The 25,333-nt window shown below is 39.8% G+C and overlaps 1 protein-coding gene across 1 annotated transcript; it reads left to right on the top strand.

Moving 5' to 3' along the window:
* The first annotated feature begins 1,132 nt into the window (after nucleotides 1–1,132).
* On the top strand, nucleotides 1,133–18,564 carry LOC124276702 (polycystic kidney disease protein 1-like 1). Its single transcript, XM_046712349.1, has 25 exons — nucleotides 1,133–1,229; nucleotides 2,453–2,604; nucleotides 4,164–4,264; nucleotides 5,402–5,601; nucleotides 5,792–5,875; nucleotides 6,002–6,209; nucleotides 6,779–6,888; nucleotides 7,626–7,735; nucleotides 8,393–8,499; nucleotides 9,113–9,286; nucleotides 9,959–10,078; nucleotides 10,880–11,162; nucleotides 11,551–11,700; nucleotides 12,081–12,204; nucleotides 12,546–12,630; nucleotides 12,947–13,102; nucleotides 13,289–13,407; nucleotides 13,794–13,904; nucleotides 14,420–14,546; nucleotides 15,332–15,594; nucleotides 15,955–16,189; nucleotides 16,614–16,715; nucleotides 17,029–17,169; nucleotides 17,750–17,886; nucleotides 18,349–18,564. The coding sequence occupies exons 2-25, from the start codon at nucleotides 2,496–2,498 to the stop codon at nucleotides 18,422–18,424; spliced, it is 3,432 nt and encodes a 1,143-aa protein (XP_046568305.1). The 5' UTR covers nucleotides 1,133–1,229; nucleotides 2,453–2,495; the 3' UTR covers nucleotides 18,425–18,564.
* Nucleotides 18,565–25,333: the final 6,769 nt, after the last annotated feature.

The following is a 25,333-nucleotide window of genomic DNA, read 5'->3' as shown; positions in this document are numbered from 1 at the left end:
TTTGTGTCAGTGCTCGGGTCCCGGTACACACCCAAGTTGTCCACCATCATCAACATCAATGCTGCTCAGTTTAAACTGCCATCCAATATGGCTGCCATTACTCAAACAGGCAGAAAAGTTGGCCCAAATCAGGAGTCAAGTTCAATGAATGCTGAGTGCTTTCAGGCTCATATGACTTCTTTCAAGAAAAATCCATTTTCCCATCTTGGTGACCAAATTTGGAAAGTAAGTAACGACTCAAGTCCCGACAAACTGAAGGATATTGAGAATTGATTTAGTGCTGACAGGGTGATTAATACGCTAGTCTCATGCAGAAGTTTGCCATTTTCGCTGCTATATCCTCAAATAATTTCCTAGCAATTTGAAGTTTTTGTTGTGAGTAAAAACATACTCTGCTGCAGCTTGAGGGGCCGTGATGCTATATCAATACTCAATAGCGTTAAGGCAGTGAAGTTGATCAAATACCATGTTGGCAGGCAGAAAAAAAGAGAGAAAAAAACAATTACATTTCAGTATTTAGCTGTTTAAATTTTTAACGTTCAATAAGATCTTATCAAATTCTGTCGGGGGTCCAATTTATTTGTTATAGCTTCAGCAAGATTATAAATGAAAATTTAGATTGGTTCTCTTTAAACAAAATTATGCTTTGTCTGCTGACTATTTTCTGCAATCTTTCAATAGTTTTGAGGTTTTTGTAAAATGAAATACGAGATATTTCAATTGGAACCTGGTCATTGGATATAAACACATAATTGTGTTTTCATCATTATCTCTTAAATCAGACCAAATTGATCTGCTCTTAGAAGGAATATGCTTTTTAGGCTTTGTAGGTTTTTATTATGGTTAGTAAATTAGAGAATTTTGCTGGGATAATTTATTTTTCTTGACAGAATAATGTTGCAATGAGAGTTTAATCTTTCGAAATATTGATTTAGGATTTTTTCCAGTCTACTGGATCTGAAGAATATAAAGTAACTTTGATTGACAGCTTGACAGTGTTTACTTTAATTTTTAAACCATGTAAAATGTTTGAATGATCTTCAAGGATCAAGGAGTGTTAATAAAATCATGTGAACACTAGTTTATATGTGGAATATATTTGTCATCTCCAGGTGGAAGCTGAAGTGTTGGCCCTCAACCTATATTCCTGTGATGGGCAAAACATTTTTGTAAAAAACCTACCCTCTGATGCTGAAGTCTTTATACAGATTCCTCAGCAAGAACGAGAAGTAAGTACTGTAAATATATAATGTTCCATGTAATGTTAATGCAAGTGGCGAACAACAGTCGTCACTGTCGGGACAGTTTTGCGACAACTTGTTAAGATTACAGACGATGAAAGGTACTTTTGCAGGTGTTAAGTTTTATAGTAGGAAGAAATGTGATGAACTGGTAGTCAGGCAGGTCTTTTATTTACTACAGAGGCATGTGTTGTATTAGTTGACAAGTGAAGTGGATTGTACTGACAAGTAGAGTCAGATCAGGATGTATATCTACCTGTACTGACTGGCATCTTCACAAGGTAGTACCAGGGCAGGGAACCTTCTGGATTGGATTGTTGACAATGTGGAATCAAAGAATCACAGGATGGGAGGAATTACATTTTTAATTGTGGACCAGTTTGACAATGTGTGGAAGTCTATTAAAGAAATAAGTCTACCGGTACATTTATTGTTTATTGTTGGTCTGCCAAAAACATGCTTCATTGAAACTGTGTGGGTGACACTCTCAGGTTTCACAGTCCTTTCACTTTCGCAAAACTTTCCAGATTGACGAGAAAGACCAAGACTGGGAAAAGGGTATCTGATCCATCAGATAATATTGTGCCGTCATTCTCATGACTCTATCATTGATTAATATCTATACCATATTTGCCATACTACCCGACCACTTGTATAGACTTTTAAGCAGAAAAAAACAGCACAGAAGTGGCCTTGTGGCTATTGCCAAATGTTTCATCAACATTTGAACCAAGCACATCCACTCCTGAGGAGTTGCTTATGGCAAATACAGCATTTGGGAAATATTGTCAACATCAAATTTAACTTGCATCAAAATAAATATGCTCTTGTTTTAATTGATATCTGTGAAAGTGATGTAGGGCTCACATAGTCACTCACAATATCAATATGGTATGCTTGTCACAGTAGGATTGTTTCCCTTTAGTTGAAAATTGGGAGTTATCTCCCCTGTTTAGTGTTTGTTGGCTGTGCCTAAGATTTTGGCTCAAACCTGCAGATAACAAGGTGAGCAAAGTTTCAGGTGCATTTAACAGATATACTAACATCAGACAGATCTATCATGTGGTAAGTGTTGTCAGTTTGTATCAGGAAAGCTGCTCAGATGATTGACTTAAGTTACCCTGGAAATACCGACTGCTGCTTGATTTGTGTTCAGAATCAGATTCAGATATGTGATTTGCTTCTTACAAATATGTACTCTTTCTTTCCAGAGAGCCACTTACAGTACACATGTGCTAGACAAGAAGTACATGAATGTCCATCAGTTCAATCTCACAAGACAGAATCTTGTGCAGCCTTTCCACATCTCAATTCAACTTGAACCAGTGCCAGGACGGAGTTTCCCTATCTCCTTGCTTATTGGGTGAGTTTGTACAAAGTGCTCATCTCCTTAATGAGAAATTCATGGAAAGTTCTCAACAAAGCTTTTATTACCAAGAGGTTGTGCCCCTTGATATGCTGCTGAAGGAAGAGTTACCTCCCTTGATGTGTTTGTTGGATGTGCCTGAAATTTTGACTCAAACCTAATATTGCAAGGTGAGCAAAGTTTCAGGTGTATCTGATGAGTGACTTGTCTTCAGAGGAGAACAAATGGCCTGATGACAACACAATCAACTCATTTATCATGACACTGATGTCAGCTGCTGAGTGCAGCAAAATTGTCCGAATGAAAATATAGGTAGTCCTCTTACTTCACTTGTAACATTCTGTCATGCTGACATTCACTGTAAGGACATGTACACTCAACATGCACATGACTTGGTTGATCCCAAACCATCACACACCAACAGCATGGACCGTTGATAATATGAATCACTGTATTATATGCCCAGACTGAGTTATGTACAGACCACAACAACACACTTGCACACACTCACTATATTGTTGTACGGTATGTATCTTCTTATTAGTGTATTTGTCACTTTGAAATTGTAAGTTTAAATTATGTGTTTTGTGCCCTTGCTACTCTGTAACACTTAAAGAAGAGTAAGCCAACTCTGCTTGGTTTAATTCTTCACTGCTCATCACTATGATATTGTCGCATTGGTCATTGTGAGCTGAAAATATGACGTCAGTTTTCAGTAAAAAGCAGGGAAAGAAATACTTTTTTTTCTAAGTGTGTCTTAGGGCACCAGACAAATATTTTAGGTGTGCCTTTCTGAAATCGAGTATGCCCACATGTTTTTAGAATAAATTAGGCGTGTCAAGAGGGCACCGAGAACATTGTTTAGCCGTGCCATTTCTGTATTTACCGTGCCATGGCACACTAGTATATGGGGTATTTCGAACCCTGAAAAAGTAATGATTTTCAAGCCTTCTGATGACTACAGAACTTGAAGACTTGAAAAACAGCTTTTGATTTGTATCATGTTGTCTGCCTATGCACAAACTAGTTACCGCGAATCTATGTGCCATTTATTTGATGCTGTTCTATCACTACCCATGATGGATCTGTTACTTGAAAAATAAAATGATCAAGCTCAAAATAAGCAGAAAAAAATACCTGGCTGCATTTGTACTGTTTAATATAATTAAACCTTGAAATTAAATAAAACAAAACATCAAACACATGACGTCAATATTAACAAAAATACTTAAAAATTGAAGTTCAATAATCCAATAGGGACACATTTAATGAAGATATTTTTCATTAGCATTGATTATTAAATCTATTTATTTCAAGCTGTTGTGTATAGAGCTTGCCAGGTACTATAGTGAGGCATGGGTACAATGTGTGAAGCCCATTTCTGGTGTCCCCCGCCATGATATTGCTGGAATATTGCTAAACGCAGCGTGAACCAACTCACTATTGTGAGGCAGCAAAAAATAGCATCTGACAAACATGCTATTGCAAAGCTTTCTTGCACATGCCCTGAATGGAGGAAGGATATATCTGTCTGTAGCTTGTGTTCTTTCTTTAAGCCAATTCCACCACCCCAGCCCCCAGCGGTACTACCTCCGACAGAACTTTGCTACTGGACAGGACAACATTACAGTATTCCTCCCCACGGGAACATTCAATGGTCAGTACATTCCATCCACAAATGCTGTTTCTATATTTTCTTGAGTAAAGTGGACCTTTTAAAATCTATTTTTATTAAATTTATTCTCTATTTCATTCCATATTATTTACGTTTATTTAACGAAATCATGTATGAAGTTCTAGGGCCCCAACCCACTGCAACCATAATCAGATTGCTGCCTTGAAATGAGCGTCAGTTGACAGGGAATGGGTAGATTTATCATAAATGGTACACTTCAACTCATCACAAGTCATATTTGTTGTAGGTTGACAACGACATGTCTGTTTTGTGATCAGAGTGTAGGAAACTCTTCAGTGACATGTCAAGTAGTTACATGCATAACAAATATCCCAACCATAATGATCAGATGTTATTATTTTAAATATTTTCATTCAAATTTGTTACTGAAATAATGCAATATTTGAATATATTTTTCCTGACTTTTTAAACAAAAGTCACAATTGTTTGAAGTTTTGTTTTGGGGTATGTTTTAACTAAACACCAGTAGCTTGGGAGAAAAAGTGTGTACAGCTGATTTGCCTAGTGAGTAAATTGACATGGCAATCTTAATCCCTGGATATAAAACAATGCCTAGCAGAACTGAAGATGTAATTAAAATGGTAAATCATCAATGTTTTATCTCAATTTTCAAATTTTTATTGACCAAGTTTGTTAATGCATGCTCATTTATACCTGAATTCGCTGATGGTATATGATCTAGTTGTTTTCTGCTCCAAATAATCATATATTTTTCTCCTCAAAATACTCAATCCTTTAGAGTGTTGGGTACGTTATGCACACTACTCAAGAAAATATGGAACCAAAGATTCAGAAAAGTAGTTGAAATATCGGGTTCACTATTTTGCATCTATCATTATGTCTTAATCTCACAAACGAAAATGTAGTAAGAGAGAGTTTTTTTTGCCAGTTTTAGCTGTTAGCTGTTCTAAGCTATGTTCAGACTCTACCATATACTATTTTGTCCCATCCTACATGCAGCAGTATAGAGTGTACGTGTCATGTTGTAACCAGGAAAATGATATTAAGAGATAACATATAAATAATCTGAATGTTCCCGTTGGAAATCAGCTTTCTTCTGGATTCTGGTCTCTTTATCTAATGTCGATGATTTTGCAGACAGTGGGATGTATTACCTTGGAATCGTTGACTCACACTACAACGCCGGCCGTCATCGCGAGGGCCAGGTGCTTGCTCGGGAACTACACCTTCTCACTCTGGCTGGATAATTGTCTCTTCTGGGATGAGAAGCAGAGTGCATGGAGTCCTCGTGGTTGCCAGGTGATGGAAGATTCCACTGCCGAGCAAATGCACTGCAGGTTAGTAGAGTCCATTTCTATCTGAGGGCTGTAACTATGAATAATTATGTCTTGCATTGCTTGAATCATTAAATTCGGAGCTGTTAAATGAAAGCAGTATATGATACTGAGTCCTATATTTTATTTATCGTCTGATGATAATGGGTTTTTTCGAGAACTCAAAGGATTACATGTCCTGTTATTTTTGCAGATGTAACCATTTGACTGCTTTTGGAGGACACATTGACCTTGTCGCCAATGACTTGAATTTCATTGATGTTGACAGCTTCTTCAGGTGGGTAGTAGATATTTCTCAATCTAAACATAAATTTAGGAGAAATATACAAGTTAGACTATGGTTGCTTGCGTAAAATCTTGATATGTTGCAAATTATAATACAGTATTTTTGTTTGTGTTTCAGTCTTCACGAGAACCCGGTGACCATCGTGCTTGTCTGCCTTGTGTTTTGTACCTACTTCATTCTGTTAGCGCTGTGCCGACAGGCGGATTTACATGATGAGAAGAAAGGCAGAGTTGTCTACCTTACAGATAATGGAGGCAGTGATAAACAGCAGTATGAAGTTATCATAGAAACAGGATTCCGAATGGGAGCCGGCAGCACTGCTAAGGTACAAGGTCCAAATATACCCAATACGAAATATATATAATGGGATTTCCAGAGTAGAAGAGACCCCTTGTATTTTATTCTTACATGAGAACAAACAGATATGGATTAGATGGGTACAATGTGTGACCTAACGGATGTCCAGACAACATGGGTTATTGTTTATACTATCAACCACTTGTTTTCCTGGCTCAAATTTGATTTATTTGTAGGTCACATGATATGAATGGAGTATCACTGAGTTTTGAATGTGTTATTATCTATATCACCAAATCCTTTCTCTTAAGAAAATATAGAAAGCTGTTGGTTTCCTTGTCGTGACTCAATCAATAGTTTTAGAATATCGTCATAATACCTAAAATCTTTTCTGACACCATGTGAATGGTGTAATTTTTATTAATTTTACAACAATGGTTTGCACTGACAACATTTTGATTTCCATTACACAGACACAAGAAACTCCGCGACAATTTGCCTGAACTAGCCAATCAATATAAAACTCACTACTGTTGCTAATGGAGACTTACTGAATATCCTTGCTCCAGTGAGTGATATTGAGCCTGTATGTTCCAGATCAGCATGATCATTCACGGCGAGGAAGGGATGTCAGAGACGAGGGAGCTGATCAGTGACGACAACCGCCCACTGTTTGAACGCAACTCCAGGGACAAGTTTGTTATGACGTGAGTCCCTTTCACATTCGTCTATACTTAGTAGATACTTCTTTCTGTAATTGTCCCTGGAAGCTGAAAATATCGTAATCAGTCTCTTTTAAAAGCCAAAACCATTAATAGAGTGTCACATTTTCTCATTATAGCTTTGACCTCATTTGCAGGATGGTAACTGTGTAGGTCAGAATAGGATGATCAGGATATTTATATATGGATGACGTGGGTGACGTTAACTCGATCATGACATTTATATCCTATATTCTTACAGGTCTGGATAGGCTTATTATCAGAATTATGTTAGAACAGGATAACTTTGTGTACTTATTTTGTAAAATATTTTCAAAAACACGCAGCTTTGCTTCCAAGATTATATGCAGCAAGTTTGAATTTTGGTTTAAGTATATGTAGGTAAAACTTGACTTTTTACTTACCTATAAATTCAATACATTGTTTTGATGTGTCATTTTCAAAGAAAATTCACAGGTATTGGATCAATCTTCAATATCTTATAATTGAAAATAGGTTCAGATTCTAATAATTCTTGGGGTAACATCTGTTAAATTTTTATTCATTTTGTGAACATATTTCACAGAAATGGTCACAAGTGATAATGCAGTTATGTCCCTTAGTTGTGCCAGAATCCTATGGTCCCAGGTTTGAAGCCCACTCACTCTCCTCCCACATCAATCTGACATGCTGTGATATGTTTCCATAATGTTATACTCATTTTGTGTGTAATCTTTCAACAGTCATCCTGATAGTCTGGGCAAGATCTGGAAGGTGCAGCTGTGGCATAACAATTCTGGCCCCTCCCCGAGCTGGTACCTGAGTCGAGTCCTTGTTCGAGATCTTGTTTCAGGTGAGATGCCATGAGGTTAGAACAAGTGTACTCACTTATCCAGAGCCTGGCAACAATGTAGTGCACAAATCCTCAAGATGAAACATGTTCTTATAGTTTCAAATGTGTACAGACTCTAGGAATTTATCCTATTACTGATTAAGTCATACAATAGAAACTGGACAGTTGTTTCCCTTAGCTGTGGCAGGATTTGATGTGGGTATTTCAGATCTGACCTAATGCACAAATTTGGTTTTAGAGAACTATAACTGTTCTCTGAGGTTACCGGAGAGCCTTCACCACGTTAGGATATCCTCTATTATTAACTGACAAGTTGTAATGAAACTGAAAGCAACTTTAAAGTGTCGTTAAACTTAACTTATGTGCTACTAAGATAACCTCCAAGCTGGGTGGGACGGTGGTTAAAGCGTCTGCTCGTCACGCTGAAGACCTGGGTTCGGTTCCCCACATGGGTATAATGTGTGAAGCCCATTTCTGGTGTCCCCGTCGTGATATTGCTGGAATATTGCTAAAAGTGGTGTAAAACCATGCTCACTCACTCACTCCAAGCTAGGTGATATGAGTCTTCTGTGTATATTACTATATAATGTAGGGTCCAGATTCAGTGGTTATGTAGTCAAAGCAACACCTGATTACTGTACTGTGATCAATTTGCAGGACACAAGTACTACTTCCTGTGCGAGAGATGGTTTGCTGTCGAGGAGGATGATGGGAAGGTGGAAAGAGAAATAATGGCTCTAGATGGAGATATTGGATTCTCAACAGTAAGTAAAACCTCAGTCGATAATTGTGAATAACTTTCTCCAAAGACAATAATGAGAAGAATAGAAGCACACAATTTCCATTTTTTGGTTCCCATAATGCCAGTGTGATTATGGATTACTAACATAGTGAGCAAGATGACATTCAGTGGTTTGGGAATTTCCGTACCAAAATAATCTAAGGCCAGACCAATTTTATTTCTTGTTTTACGGATCCACCTGTTTTATTTTTTCAAGAATAATAAGGTAAAAAAAATTTTCCCTGCTCAAAAAATAAAATCCTAAAGCTTTTATTGGAAAAAAATGTAAACTTACAAGAATTAAAATTAGATTGTTGTTTTGCGCCATATACTTGGAGTATTTAGAAGGAATATTACTTTGACTGGTGATTTTATTTTTTATTTTTTCCCCTCCTGCCTTTAGGTTTTCTGAGGACAAAAATCCGTAAAACAAGAAATAAAATTGGTCTGGCCTAATGAATATTCAGTGAAATTACCAACTTTCCTGGCGTGTAATGGAAATGCATAAGTCATGTATCAATGACACAAGAGATTTATATTGGAGCTTCGGTGAACTTGATCCTTTCTGGTGGATGATTGTGTCGATGATGTTGTAGGTATTCTGGGCCAAGGGCACGCAGTACATGGCAGACTTTCACCTCTGGACGTCACTGATGACGCGCCCGGCACACAGCCGCTTCACCCGGACCCAGCGCCTCACCTGCTGCCTCACCCTGCTTATGTCCTACATGTGTCTGAATGCCATGTGGTACAAACAGACCGAGACAGAGGTGAGACTTGAATGCAACTTGCAATACTCTGTCGTCACTTACCACAAGAATATTACTGTTTGACTGGAGATTAGTGATTACAGACTTTTCTACTACTGTATTGAGGGATTTAGCTTGAGTTCAGTCCCAAGGCACCATTCCTCACAGTGATGTTAGCGCTATGTTGTAAATCAAAGCAAATATGATAACCTTAGTGCCAAGATGGCTTTGTGGTCCAAACAGCAACTGAACCCTTCCTGAAATATATAGTTTAGATGTATCTGTATTATAGCTCACTGTAGCAGTGACTTTTTGTGTTGCTCTGGTAGCTGAATTGACAGAAAGGAAGAGGCTTGAGTGCCTTGGATAACGTTATTTCTAATTTAAAGTTAAAAAGGGGAAAATGCAAACTTTATAAATATTCCTTAATAATGATGTATTTCCAATTTACCTGCCCTCAATTTGGAATCGTGGATAAATCTGTGATTATTACAGTACAGAAGATGGATACTATTATCTGTTGAATAGTTATTGTATCCTTTTTAATGGTGATATTGATAAGTGGATAAAATTGGGTCTCTTTTAAAAGACTCATGGCGAAATAATGATTACTTAATGCCAATTACAGTGTCAGTATAGCTCTTCATAGGCATAGTCTACTATGAGTTATTGGATGTCCCATAATCCCTTCAGGTACGAGGAGAGTTTGGGCTGCTCGATGCATCATGGCAAAATGTGAGCGTGGGAGCCATCATCTGCAGCCTCATCATCCCCCTCAACCTCCTGCAGGGCTTTCTGTTCCGGAGAAGTAGGGTGAGGAGGACACTATACTACTGTACCACACATTACCACTGTGCCGCCCTGTACCACTGCACCACCATGTACTATTCCATTCTGCTGTGTACCAGTGTATCACACTGTAACATTCTTTATTAGCACTCTGGTACACTTTTTAGCTCTGTCTCTCTCTGTATAACACTGTCACACCTTCTTCAACACTGTCCCATTCTGTAACTCTCTATAACATTGTGACCCGTGAAGGTCCGGGTTAGAATATTGATCTTCATTAACCAATGCTTGTCGTAAAAGGCGACTAACGGGATAGGGTGGTCAGCTTCGCTGACTTGGTTGACACATGTCATTGTATTGTGCAGAGCGATGCTCATGCTGTTGATCACTGGATTGCCTGGTCCAGACTCGACTATTTACTGACCGCCACCATATAGCTGGAATATTGCTGTGTGCGGCGTAAAACTAAACTCACTCACCCTATAGCATTGTACCAATATGTAGCACCCTTTAGCAGTGTACCACTCTGTGCCCCTCTTGTGCTCTTGGTTGGATGGTTGGTGTTAACACCTCACTCAACATTATTCCAGCTATGTAAGGAGGGCTGTAAATAATCTAGCGCTCTTAAGCAGTGTGCCATTTTGTGCCTGTATAACACACAATTTGATATAATACCACTTAGCTTCACTATAATGATCTTTTCAGTGTCATTCCATTCAAATTTCCACTTCGTGCTAATTCATTAAAACGCTTCCAAAGTGAATTAATGTTTCCAATGAACATGATAATATCGGTACACATGTTACATGTGGATGTGACTTTCAGGTACGTTACCCAGGCTCCGAGCCAGACAAGTCTGAGTATGTGAGCGGGAAGCCTAGCGAGGAGGTGTCGAGGGAGCACGAGGATGAGACCGTCCAGCCCATCATGACGTACTCCCTGCTGGATCAGTCCATCCTCAACTGGCAGAGCATCCAGGACTGGGCCCAGAAGCAGTGGATCAAGAGAGAGCAGGCTACAGTACACTCCGGCTCCAACAGCGTCAAGACCAGCCACCCCAGCAGCCCCCAGACCCCAGCTCCACCGGTGCTGCTCACTCTCAGGAAAGGTAAGTGATGGGAGATAGCCTAGTAGCCTCTGTAGGGGGTCTCAGGGCATAGGTAATTCACACGGTAGGGTTACCCATTCAACACTGTTCCCCTTTCCCAAAATCTACAAGTACATTTTCCCCCACATTGTCAATGTTGTGTGTGACAAAAAACCCAAGTACAATGACCTTCGCTCAAAGAATCCCTCCCTGGTGATGTTTCTAGGTATGAATCATAAATGAAACCAGTTTGACAGTCTTAGATCAGCATACTGATTATGATATTCCCAAGTGATCGTAAATGGCAATGTTGCTTTCTTTAGCTGTGTAACCAAGACGGCTAAAATCTTTAATGTTGTCAATTTTCCATTGTCAAAGGAAGATATTTATGCATGGATTTTATCCACAGAGGAAGAGACGGATGTAGCATCAAGTGGGTTTGAGGACTCCACCAGCCAGGCTTACTCCCAGGGTGTGGCAGACAAGAACCGGGTGCAGCCTACAACCACCACCCCCTCCCCCTGCCAGCAACACAAGTGTCAGGACTCCTGCCACAGAGGTAGGTGCTCACTAGCAGGGAGTTTGTGGGATACCTTTCCAGATGACATGAAATAGAGTTTAACATTACATTCATGATTTTTCCATTTACTTCCTGAGGCAGGGAAATAACAAGGACCATCTTTTGACTTATTTGGTATCACTCAGCCAATGATCCGCTCACTAGAGGCATTAAACAGTTCCAAACTTTCAGAACACACTGTAAATTGCTATTTGTCTTATTTGGAGACATTCTTGATAGTCTTTGATGGAGTGCTTCGAAGTAAATACTGTAGGTCAAATTAGTCAAGTGACAGTTAATTTTGTAAACACATACTCAAAAAACATTTACCATGGAGCTGAATGTCGGTTGTTATTGCAATACATGAGGTTCACTTTCAGATCACTACCGACACCACACTAGTCGACGGGTCTTCCTGCCATTTTGGTGCCGCTACGTGGCATGGACGTTGTGTGCTGTTATCTCAGTAGGCTGTGCCGGCATCACGGTGCTGTATGGCTTCAGGTGAGTTCACTTCTGTGTACATCCTCTGTCTGTGTCACACAATGTGTTGGCACAAGTTCGTGAATCACCAGACAGATGGCAATGATCTTGCTAGAGACACACCTTAGGGAATTCAAAAATATTTGCAGATGTTCGATGTGTATCTGAAGAACATAGTTCTATAACATCTAAAATATCATAACAGTATGAAGACAAATCAGTCAGTGTGAAGCATTGGACATCGTTTATAACATTGAAACAAAGTGTTACATTAATGAGACAGTATCACTCAGTATAAATCAACTTGAAACATGACAAGTCTACATGATGTTCAGATTGTTGATGTGGTATCGTTGTTGCAGGTTCGGGAAGACCAAGAGCACGATGTGGCTTCAGTCTCTGTACTTCAGCTTCATGATGTGTATCTTCATAGCTCAGCCATTCCTGGTGAGGTCTGCTGTGTATCGCATGTCGTTCTTTTTTAACTCATCCAGTGTGTTCTTAGTCTAGCATTCTTCCAGTGAATTCATCATTTACAATTGGACATGCATTGACACAAGAACACTGCTATCTCTTTCCTCTATATCTCTATATCTTGGCTTGGTTACTTGGCATGAAATGCTATGAAACATTCAATGGCAGTTTCCTTACTCAGCCTCAAGAGTTGTTGTTTCAAGATGAGTTTATTCCAACTTAATTTCTGTGACACAGAATATGGAACCTGTGCTTTCATTGATGTCAATGTATGCTTTTCTGTTTGTAGATCTTGCTGACAGTGGTGTACACAGCGATGAAGCACCGCCAAGATCCATGTGTCCTCGACCACTACGATGACGGCTTTTATGGCATTAACAATGAGTTGGCCCGTCGTCGCAAACAGCGGGAGGTGGAGTGTGAGGAGTGGGAAGAACTTGAGAGGGTGAGATACTCATACTGTTGTATCTGAGACAGGTTTCTAGGATGTCATGGGGCAGGGCACGGCACTGCAGGGCACGGCACAGCCCCTGTACACTGTGTTTGTCTCCCTTTGATTCCAAACACCAAATGTAATAAAGTGTATGTCAATATATGAAGTGCATATCAATATGTGATTGCTTACTTGCAGGGCGTGGCAGCTAGACAGAGGTGTCGCTACCTGAGGTTTGCTAGACCACCTCAGGAGAAGACGTTGATTGAAGCAAGGAAGAAGATCATCAGAGAGAAGAAGACACTTGGCCTCTTCAGGTAATTATAAACATCCATTACTGGCATGTGTTAAAACTACTGATCTTCAGGGAGAACTAGTGGAACATGATGATGATGATGATGATAAATAATGGGATCACAACTCCAATTTCATCATTGATCATCCATATTCCTGTCAGAATAATTGTTACAAGTGTCTAGAAATGGTAAAGTAATATTTTACTGCATTGATATGGCAATGTCAGATTTGAGACATTCTTCTTGTTAAATTTGAGAAGATATTCCATGATATAAGAACGCGCTTTTACAAGTTACAGGAAAGTAAAATGTAGCCATCAAACTTGTACATCAAACCTGTAATGGACATAAGGGATGTTGTAATGTTTGCTGCTGGAGTGTCTAGTAATGACGACTATTTTCTCCAGTGACAGTGTGGTGTTCTCTGTGATGTTCCTCCTGCTGACTGTCATGGCATTCGGGAGAGATACAGCTTCGCCGTTCTACTGCAACCAGGCCATCAAGGACGCCTTTGTCAGGTACGTATATCATGGAGACAACTGAAAGAGATATTCACGGAGAACATTTCTAAACTTTACAAGCCATCGTTGTCATTTCTGATAATGATGTACTGTGGGAATTATGAGGCAGAGGTCATCAGGATACAAGCTTGTTGTATAAAGATCAGGTCACTTTGAGACGAGCGCAAATTCACGTCACCATGCCCTGATCAATTCATCTTTGCTAAAGCCATCAACATCTTAACCTGCCTGTCCCAGGCATGACAACTGCTCTCTGTTGCATTGCTGGAGTATTGCCAACTGTAATGTAAGGCAACGTGTGTGTTACATGCTTCAACTTGTTTGAAACAGTTACGTCAGAGAATTTAAGGTTGAATCAAGTTATTAATAATAACATTTTGATAATTCAAGTCTACAGTGAACATAATAGAGGGATAGTGTTGTTTGCTTATAAATAATGGAAATATATGAGCATATCTCATACCACTAAACATGTTTTGGAAGAATATTGACACTTTATGTTTGTCCTGCAGTGCCGGTGAGATGCCCTTCTCCCAGATCAAGACCCGTGGGGATTGGTTCCAGTGGAGTCAGATGACCCTCTTGGAGGGAGTGTACAGTCAGAGTGTGTCCGTCTCCCCCACTCAGCCCCACAAACAGGTAGGCACACCATGTCCACTGTCACAAACTACCACCCCTTCACAGACACATGTCCTAGTTTATTCAGAATAAATGTCTACATGTAAGAAGATAATGCAAAATGGAACCCAGAACAATGCTTAATCTAGAACTGAGGCAATCTAGATTTGTCTAGTCATTGCTGACGTACACATAAACAACATATTTGCTCCAAGGACAACTTTAGTTCAGCTGGGCTGTCAGAGGTTTATAGTACAGACAAGACATAGCAAGGGTGTTTCTATTATATGTTTGAATGGTTCAATCAAGGAGATTGTTGGCCCATTTGTTGAAGTAATGCAATTTGCAGTGTAGATTCACGTCTGTTTGGCAAGACAGAAATCTTTGACAGTGGTTTCTAATCTCAAATTAACCCTGATTATTTTCTTAGTTTGCAAGCACCTTATCCATGCCTGTAGGTTTAACCAGTATCTGAGACTTGTATCATTTGATAAAATTGAAGAAGTTCTGGTATTAAATCAGGCTCACTTAGTAAATAGTTTGTGGAGCTGTGGAATATACTGAGTGAAACAAATAAGGGAACACCATTTCATCGCAGTGTTCCTTTATATTTATTCTCAGATTCTCACCCACAGTGCAATACAAATCTTGTGAAGAAACCTGGAAAAGAATAAAGGAACACTTGTGGTTTCATGTGTTCCCTTATTTGTTTCCCTTAGTATATGTCTGCCATTGCATTGCTGTACACATTCATTAATTTGTTAATGTTCCTTGTGTTGTGACAAATAACCTTGCTCTGTCTACAGATGGCCATTGGCCACCTCAACAGCTACCTGATTGGCGAGGTGCACGTCCGACAGTTACGGGTGGATCAGGAAGACTGCAGCAACATCAGATACATCACCACAACATCACCGTGTCGGTATCAATACAGCAGCAGTAGGCGGGATGACAGCATCGTGGGCGGCAACTCTTCCTGGACGGATCCTGCCCCCTACAGTTTTCTGTTGTGGGGACAGCATGGCACCTATGACCCAACCGGTTCAACTATCCGCCTCTCGAGGAACAGGTAAAAAACATGGCATATGAAATTATGTTTTTATTTCTCACATCAGACTGGCATTAATGAACAAAAATAATTTTGTTTTTTAAGATTTGTTTTGAAAATTTATAATGTTGTAGGTTATAGTTATTACTTTTTTGTATTCCAATTGTAAATCACAAAATTCATGCGGTTTATGAGAATATGCTTAAATCTGAGTGAAGAATGTTTTCTAATGAATTTACGAATTGTCATTGTTTTTATGCCTTTAGTAGCCAAAAATAGTAACGGCAGTTTCTTATGGGATCTAGGGAGTTACTGATTACTTGTTGTCTGACAAACGCTATTGAATTAATGTGTAATGATGTGCCAATGTTGCTGCTGCAGGTTGGAAGCATACAGACAGCTGCGTGAAATGGAGGCGTCCAGCTGGCTGGATGTCCAGACTCGGGCGGTCATCGTGGAGCTGACCCTCTTCAATGTTCCAACAAACCTCTTCAGTTCAGTCACGTTACTGCTGGAGTTTCCACCAACAGGGGGAGCTGATCCATATCCCATCGTCATGGCAACACGGGTATTCTGCTACATCAGCGCCTGGGACAATTGTGTGTTGGCCTGTGAGGTGAGACCAGGAAGTGGTAGAATAATTAGGGATATGGTTTTGTTAGAATTGTGGCCTTGTGTTCTTCAAATACCCTTTGCACACCCATTACATGCTGTTAGCTATTTCAACAGAAACCCCAATGAAATGCAAGGGGCAGATCTAGGTCTTATGCTCTTGTAGACCTTTTGGCTGTTCAGTTATATTCCAAGGGTCAGATTAGATCCATATACAAACTGTAAGACTTGTTTGATTATTGTCTCGATCCAGTAGCTGTTTTATCATGAACAGCATATTGACCTGAAAAAATCCCTCCTATTTGTTAGATCTTGACTGAGAGACGTAGTGAATCAGTTGTAAGAACTGATATTAGCTAAAAAAAAAAATCCTTTATGCAACAGCATAATATGTGTAAAAGTGATCAGTGTTTATGTGCTTTTTTCAGTTGGTGTTTGTGGTACTGACTCTGATGAAGATACAATGTGAGCTTTGTGAGATTGTCAGAAACCAGGCCAAATACTTCAACAACTTATGGAACTACTTGGAGGTAAGCAGTGTATGAGTTACAGTTAATATTCCTTGTCACTTATAGTATTAATGTAATGATGTGTTCAACAGCATCAGTGAATTAGCTCAGTGGAATCATGTAAATAATGGCCATATTCATACTCCACATGGTAGCCGTTCTTGTTGAACGTATACCCCAATGTGAAAAGACTGGAATGCTGTTACACATTCAGGAATCCCTTCACTCACTTATTAACTTCAATACCAGGATTTCACAATGTTGCTTTGACGGAATGTTTAATATCTTAGGAAATATACTTTATTATTGTCTTTTGAAACTCTCTCTGTTGTAGTTCACCTTTGGCCTGCTGTCCTTAACCTATGTGGTGTGCTATGTGTTCCGGTTTGTGTTGGTGGCCGACATCGTGGAGGACCTGCGCAACACCTTTTACGAGGAGTTCATCAACGTCTCCTTCCTGGCACTCTGGGATGAGGTGTGTGAAGATCAACATTTTCTTTCCTTGCACAAGATGGTGCTTTCCTAAAATGTTTCCCTTTTAACTAGAAAGGGTTGATCCAACTGTTGATGTATAGTGACTTTCGAAGGGCAGTGGCAATATAGATCTGATGGGAAAATAAGAAGTTGTGATAAAGTGACACCGATACCATGTTTGGAACATCAGAAGTTCTGATAATGTAAAACAAGGAAAAATTTATCCATAATCCCCAGCATTAGTGAATAGTGCACCATTCACTTTTAATAATAACACATTTCTAAGTTTTTATCAATAGTTGGATGAATGAGTTATCTCCCTTAGATCTCCAGAAAGTTCCCATCAATCTGTACAACATAGTGGTGACTGTGCTTGACTCTTCACCATTCAAATGGCACCAATACCAATATATTTATCACAACACAAAGAAAGTTCAGTATTTATAATTCCCTCAAAAGTCAACCCTAATAGCTAAGTAAGAGCCTAACAACAGATCATGTTTCACTTTTGATGACTGCTGATGATGATGAATATAAAGTGTTGAGAAGTAGAAGTTTACCACTGTTTGATTTGCCTGCAGATCCTGAGAGCTTTAGTGGGACTGCTGCTGTTCTTCATCATCGTGAAGTTTGTGCCTCTGCTGCGGTACATCACAGTGTGTGGCAAGTTCAGCAACATCTACAAAAGAGCTAGCGCAAGGAGATCATCCTCTTCATGGTATGTACCAGGGTTACACTACTGGTAGGAGGCATACCCATGATTGATAATGATTAACAGTTTAATCCCCAATCAAATGTCTTAACTGTGAAAATACTGACGTCCTGAAAGAGATACTATAGTGAAGTGACACTTGCCTGAATGCAGCTGCGGTATTGAGTTTGCTAAGTTGACTGATCTGTTTTGCTGAAGAAGACCTGGATGTTCTTCAGTTACAAAGTGAAAGTATTATCATCAGAGCTGATGACTTGAACTTTTATACCCCTGAAAGAGGAATTTATTGGAAAGAAAAAAATACTGTTTCTAGCATTTATCTGCTCCCTCAGACTCAGTGAGAAGAAACTGATAGTAACTATGTGATGTATCTCTATTTCAATGTTAACTGTGAGGTCAACTGGTCTTTTAAAGCTTTGTTGAGTTACTATCGAGCCAACCTAAAGGATGTACTGTTCTGTTTTCCAGGCCCTGTTTGCATTTATTCTGTGTGCGTTCACGGGTCTGGGAGTGGTTCTGTTTGGCTCTGTCTCCCTCGGACTGAGGAACGCCTGGTTCGGACTGTGGACAATGACAGCACTGATGGTCAGGATACATGCTCCACCTGATCTGGAAGTCAACAGCTCCCCCTGGTGGCTGATATTTGTATTCAGCTATCTCGTCTTTGGCGTTGGGCTGCTCACAAGCTATGTAAGTGGAGGAAAAGATTTGAATTGAAATGCAGTAATTTATCAAATTTTGATCATAATGTATATTTAGATGTAACTATAATTTAGATGTAACTATAATTAGATAGTTTCAGTGATGCCATATTCTAATGTGTGCATATGTGCCTGATACAGTGAGCATAACCCTTGGACCCCTTGAGTTTAGCTTTAGCTGAACTATTTTCCTTCTGATGTTGTCAGATGGTTGCGGTGATGTCTCGGCGGCTGAAGGTGTACAAGCATGGGGATGTCTCCATGATGGGGATAGTGGACAGCATCAAGTATCTGTACCAGAAGCTGCTGCTGTGTTCTGGCTTCCAGAGAGTCCAGCCCATAGAGGAGCCGGAGAATGTGCTGCCTCCTGTGAGTTGTCTCCCCTCATTCACAGCTTCACCTCATCGCTTTCTGCTTTGGTTTTGTTGACTGTTTTCACAAGGAATTTAAAAGTGGCAGATTGGCCGTAGGTTCGTCAAGAGGGTCATTACTTTTGTTTGAGTAGGTGAAAACAAAAGAGAATATTTTTGTTAAATTTTCTGTCCAAAAATTGTAGTGTTTATGACTAGTCAAGGGGTGACTTCGTTTCCCACATTTCAACTTTCAAGTTTTTTCATTATTGAAATAAATCAATATAGCAAGGAAAAAAACTAATAATCAAAGTTTTTGTCAGATTTGTTTAGATTTGGGTTGGCGTATCTGTAAACAGTATAGTAGCGAAACTTAAGATTGCTCGATATGTGACTGACCTTGTGTGTGTGGTTGCAGGAGTTCACCATGGCCGAGATAGAGTACCAGGTGGATGAGCTGCTGTTCAGGATGAACAACCTGGCTGGCTCTAGCAGCCTCCCGGAGAAACCACAGGGTTACCTCACAGACTCCACCGACGCCAGTAACGGAGCAGGGGATGATGGGATATCTAGTGGCGGGGGATCAGAGGTAAGGTTTACTTGTGGAATGTACCGATTTCATTATTCTTTTCACCTGAACTGAGGGATATTGGGCAGAATTGATCCGAAGTGCATGTATGGCAATACCCACTATACCAACCTCTGATTGGGTGCAGAAAAGTTCACAAGAGCCCCATGTATTTCATATTTCAAGGTCAACAGTACCCCATGCATGTTTATGTGTGACCCCTTTTCCTGTCCCCATGATTATCTCCCCTTGTGAACACCAGGTGTTAAGACGAGTTCCCCAGTAATCCCAGCTTGTCAGAAAAACTGACAGATCAAGAGTGAATGGTAACAACACACAAGCTGTTTAGTTTCGAGATATTTCTGAAATATTGATGAGTTAATTTAGAGGTCCCTGAATTAACACATTTTTGTATTTTTGCCTCCCTGTTTTAGTTTCTGTTACGTTCCATGCTTCAACAAACAACCCTTGTTGTATTCCAGGACCAAGCCGGTGTAGGGACAGACCGTCTGGAGCTGAGGGTACAGAAGATCGAAGACAAGCTGTATGCAAATGAGCCCTACCTGGCCCAGCTGCTGAAGCTAGACAGTATTGGCGCCGATGTGCTGTCCCAGGAGAAGGAGAAACAGCTCAGGTGCGTCACGTTCCTGGAACCTTTTGGTATACTCAACGCCTGAAGCAAATGTGTAACTTGTAAGGAATTATTATGTGGTTGGAAAACATCCAGTCCTTTATACTTTGCAATTCAAACATCATGCAGTATCTTGGGTCACTCTGAGATTTGAATCTGGATTCAGATTCTCAGAAATAGAAAAAGATAGTTTCCACTAATTGTCGATTTACCTAGAAGGAACAAAAATAAACAAGGAATAGAAGAATGTTACCTTAGTTTGTGTGATTCAAGTTCTTTACCCATGGTCTGGTCATGACTGCTGTCTTTTAAGACACTTCTTCTTTTAACCATGTTGTTTTACAGACTTAGTATATATGTGTCAAGTTAGAATACAATATATGTTTGAATGCCTCGAATTTTGCATAGTTCATTAATATTCAAATCAGAGTGTTATGTTTGTCAGGAAAGGATTATAGGTGTTAAAGCTGATATTGATTTGTCCAAGCTAACCATTGTGTTTTTCTGTGTTTCAGGTCTCACCTTGAACTGGAGATCTTCAGACAGCTTCAGATGCAGAGACAGGAACATGGTGGCACTACCCAGTTGCTTAGCAACCAGAATCCTGGTATCACTGCAGCATTGCATGGGAGAAGCATGGAGCGTTCACCATCATCTGCCTCTAATGGAAGTCATAAGCTGCCACACCTAGAGTTGCCAAAAACTAAGGACTTAGGTAAGTCTGTCGGATATATTTGATTTAAGTAATTACAAAACTGTAGATGATGTGATGTGACCACAAGAAGTTCTTACTTGTCATATCATACTACCTTTTTATGTGCCTTGGTCCTTGGCATTCCGATTATGTAAATGAACAATTTTCCTTTTTTTCAGTTGCCAGTCTAACAAAACCTAAACCAAAACCTGGAGCTTCACCAATATTTCCCGAAAGGTCAAGGTCAGATGTAAGGAGCCCACAAAGTCTGGTCTCACCTTCTGGGATACACCCAGAGGCAGGGTCATCAAGTCCAGAGTCTCCTCATAACAAGAGGTCAGGGGACACAAGACCAAAGGTGAAGGTCGGCCCTCCTGTGCCCCCAAAACCTGTCAGTAATCTACTGCTCACCAAAGGCCCATCCAGCAGGGTGGGTAAATCAGGTAAGCCATCGTCGTCATCAGAGAATGCCAGTCCCCAGAGCTCCGAAAGTGAGAAAGTACACCGGAGAACAGACTCGTCATCAGGCCAGTCTGGAAGTATAGAGAGGACTGGAAGCGTGAAACACCCAACCATCAAACCAGAACTCCCTCCTAAACCCACATTCATACAAACAACGTTAGATGAACATGCTCACTTTGACTCCAATAAATCCTTATCTGGTGGCAGCCAGAAACAAAGACAGTTTAAACTTCCTCCAGAGCGAGTCCTCCAGAGAGGGGACCTGTGTGGTAATATTGCTGCAGAATCCAGTTCTGGTTCAGAGCAGGATGCTGCTCACTTCGGTCGACGTCCATCTGGGAAGCGGAATCTCCGAAAGACCAAGTCCCGAGGGAAGGGGAAGGGATCTGGTGGTCTGTCTCCTGCCTTGATGCTGGAAGATCTCACTCTGGACAATCCAGAGATCGAGGATCTGGAGCAGGTGGACATGTTGGAGGAGAACGTCATCCAGGAACAAGAGTTGTGATACCAGTGCTCAAATACAGTTCTTCACCATTCATTTACATTGCAGGATCATGGACAGTTAATGGAATCACTAATCATCTAGACTAGAAAAGAGGACTTGGGTACAGTGGCCTGAGATGCTTAGATTTCATGTGGAGAAAGGCATTTGAACCGTTTGATGGGGTCTGATTATTTCTTCATGTTTGTCAGCATCCAGTGTGCGAATTAGCCACTGGCCTGCTAGCCTGTGGCTAGTAAAAATTCAGTCAGGCCAGTAGATCTCCATAGTCTTTGGCCTGATTGGCAAATGATTTTCATGGTGTCATTGTGTAAATATATCACTCTCTCCGACTTGTTAAGTTATAACACACTTTTAAATCCTGCAAGATTATGGCCTGATAAATTTCATCATAGCAGCAGCTTAATGATGAAACCCGTGTCTACTTTCAAATTTCGGACAAGTGAATTATTTTGTGGGCTAGTAACTTTCAGGCATAGCTAACCCTACTGGCTAGCAAAATTTAGAAACTATTTCGCACACTGTCAGCATCATACGTGTGTTCTTGTGTATCAAATGTTTGGAGAAATATGTAGCATGATTTGTTGTAAATGATCCCTGTGTTGATTCTGACACCAACAGCCAGTGTGCAAGGAAACCACAGTATACTTATACAGGGTCTGGTACTCTGGTCAGCAGAGTCGGGAACAGGAGTTGATCAGATACAGGAACTCACGTAAAAATATTCATTCTATAATGAAATGATTTCATCAGTAAGAACTTACCAACTGAAAAAAATCCCATCGATTTTCTGTGGCATATTTAGAAGAAATGGTTTTACCCATTTCATTGTATTTTCTTGATCAAAGTTTTGATAAGATACCAGTTTATGAATACATACACTGTGTTATGTGTGAGGTCATGAGAACATCTGCAAAAGTGCTGTGCACAAACAAGAACATTGAAATATACATCCATATATTAGTCTTTTTAAATATTTATGGTATTATTATAGTCTGCGAGCTAGTCATGATCAAATATGTACAGACTAGTTGTTATTGTTCCGTCCGTGCTGTGCCAAATATTCAAAGCTGTTATCTGGTTTGAAAGCCTACATCTTGTGCAGATTTCTGCAGGCAAAATCGCCACAGGCAAAGGATATCTATCTTCTTCCAAACCTTAGACAGATGAAACTGATTTAGGTCTCTTTGGGCCAACTCAGTTCTATGTATCTGTATGTATCTTTTAATTGAATTATTGTTTTGTATACCCCTAATTAGATGTTAAGTTATTGGAAATGTTTCCTGTAAAAGGTCCATTTTTGCAAATGACATGTTAGAAAGGAAGGATAACATCACTTTAGTATTTAAGAAACTTAAAAATGCATTTGAAATTTCTTGAGAATATATAACATGGAGTATTTCTCTACATATATAGTTTAAATTATGGAAATATTTTTGTGACTGTTCATGTTACTTTTGTGATCTATGCAAAAAAGATTTATGAAATATTTATGTTGTGACCAGACAGTCATGTTGACAAGCTATGCAAAATATTGATATGCAAAATTGTGTGTTCGTGCATATTTTGCTGAGTTAGGAAGTTGAATGTAAGTAGTAGATTATGGATTAGTTTAGAGCCTTCCAGCCTCCCAGTAGTATGTCATAGATCATGTGACTTCCATCAGGAATTCGGTAGGCAGGGAGACTTCTTATCACCTTCACCTATTTCTATATCGGGAGGGTGGGTGACTTCCTTCATAACTCATTAATATGCAAATGCATGCATGACATTACAGGTCACACTGCCATGCACCTCTCGGTTAGAATTTGATTTCACTCAAACGTTTGGAGAGGATGTTGAGAGTAGACAGTTTCTGTGTTATCAATGACTCGTTTTATGTGGATATCTAGTCAGACTTATCTTGTGCAGTTGTGAGCAGTTAGTCGACATGTTTGGTTCATTTTAAAATTAATAATGAACATGAATCATTTTGTTTATGAATGTCTGGAATTTTGTCAAAAGCAGTTAGGTATAAGCATCAATCCGTCCAGAACAGTTTTTAGATTTTTTTAATCTTCACAATTTTTTGCACTTATAATCCAGACAGATTGTAAAGACGGAGAACAAATTCAGATAGGTTTATATTCTGAATTTATACATTTGTCTATATTATGTTGTGTCAAAACGACCTATAAGTGATGGTATAAATGTCCTATGCTTTACACGTTTGTCATAGAATCTAGTCCTATTGACTGTAACTGATCATATGGTTACTCTATTGTAATTGTTTGATATATTTTAGTTTTTTCATATATTTTACAAATGAATAAAATTGTTGATATTTAAAAGCCTTGTTGTCTAAATGAATCAATCATGCGGTGTGCCCATGAACAGCACACAGGTAACAGGTCAGAGAAAGGTTTGTGTCATTGGTGACAGCTCAGCAGCTGGATTAGTTTGTTATTTAACACCACACTCAGCAATATTCCAGCTGTATGGCGGCAGTCAGTAAATAATCAAGTCTGGACCAGACAATCCAGTGATCAACAGCTTGAGCATCTATCTATGCAATTGGGAAATGTGTCAACCAAGTCAAGAAGCCTGACTACCTGATCCCCTTAGTCCCCTCTTAAGACATGACCAATTCTAACCCTGATCTCCACGGGGAAGGGTGTGTCCATGAACAGCAAACAGACAACAGATCAGACAAAAGTTAACAGATTCAGTGGTGACTACCCAGCAGCTGGAAGGTCAGGCCTTGGGTCCTGCCCCACACTGGAAGAGGTTATATGTGTCAAGTGACTCTTCCAGAATGATATAGCTCTGTGCATGGAGCAGTAAAGGTGGTGTCTGGTAGAGTGAGATACTGATATGACTTTCAAGCACCTCATAAGGCTGCCTGTGTTGCATGATTCTCAGAACTGAGAATGAACTTTCAGAACACACTGATCCAAAGACCAGGATAATGAAATTATAGCCTCTTGTGCATTCTGAAACAATCCCTTGAATCAGCTTCTTCATTATGCGTTGTACTCGCACACACTCGACATTACATGAAGTGACAAACTAAACATGGAAAGGAATAGGAGTGAGTGAGTATGCTTTAATGTGGCTTTAGCAATATTCCAGCAATATCACAGCAGGGGACACCAGAAATGGGCTTCACACATTGTACCCATGCGGGGAATCGAACTGGGCTTAAGTGTGAAGAGCGAATGTTTAACCACTAAGCTACCCCACCGCCCCAGAAAGGAATATAGGTTTTGCACTTGCAAAACTTCAACTGATTTAGCCTACTTGGGGCATGTGAACAGTGTATTGAAGTCTTTCCTTTTCAAAATGATACAGTTCAATTATGAAATGTTTTATAATCTAATTAACAAAGATGAAATGTGACATTACAGTACAGTATGGGACGATATGCTCTGCCCCAGGGGTCTGCTCAGTATGGGACGATATGCTCTGCCCCAGGGGTCTGCTCAGTATGGGATGATATGCTCTGCCCCAGGGGTCTGCTCAAGTAAAACACTATTTTGCAAGCTTACATGTTCCTATGAGGTCTT

The sequence above is a fragment of the Haliotis rubra genome, unplaced genomic scaffold (genome assembly GCF_003918875.1).
Source record: "Haliotis rubra isolate DU_JTF1 unplaced genomic scaffold, ASM391887v1 Scf211, whole genome shotgun sequence".
NCBI lineage: Eukaryota > Metazoa > Mollusca > Gastropoda > Lepetellida > Haliotidae > Haliotis > Haliotis rubra.
This window is presented reverse-complemented; position numbering and strand designations above follow the sequence as displayed.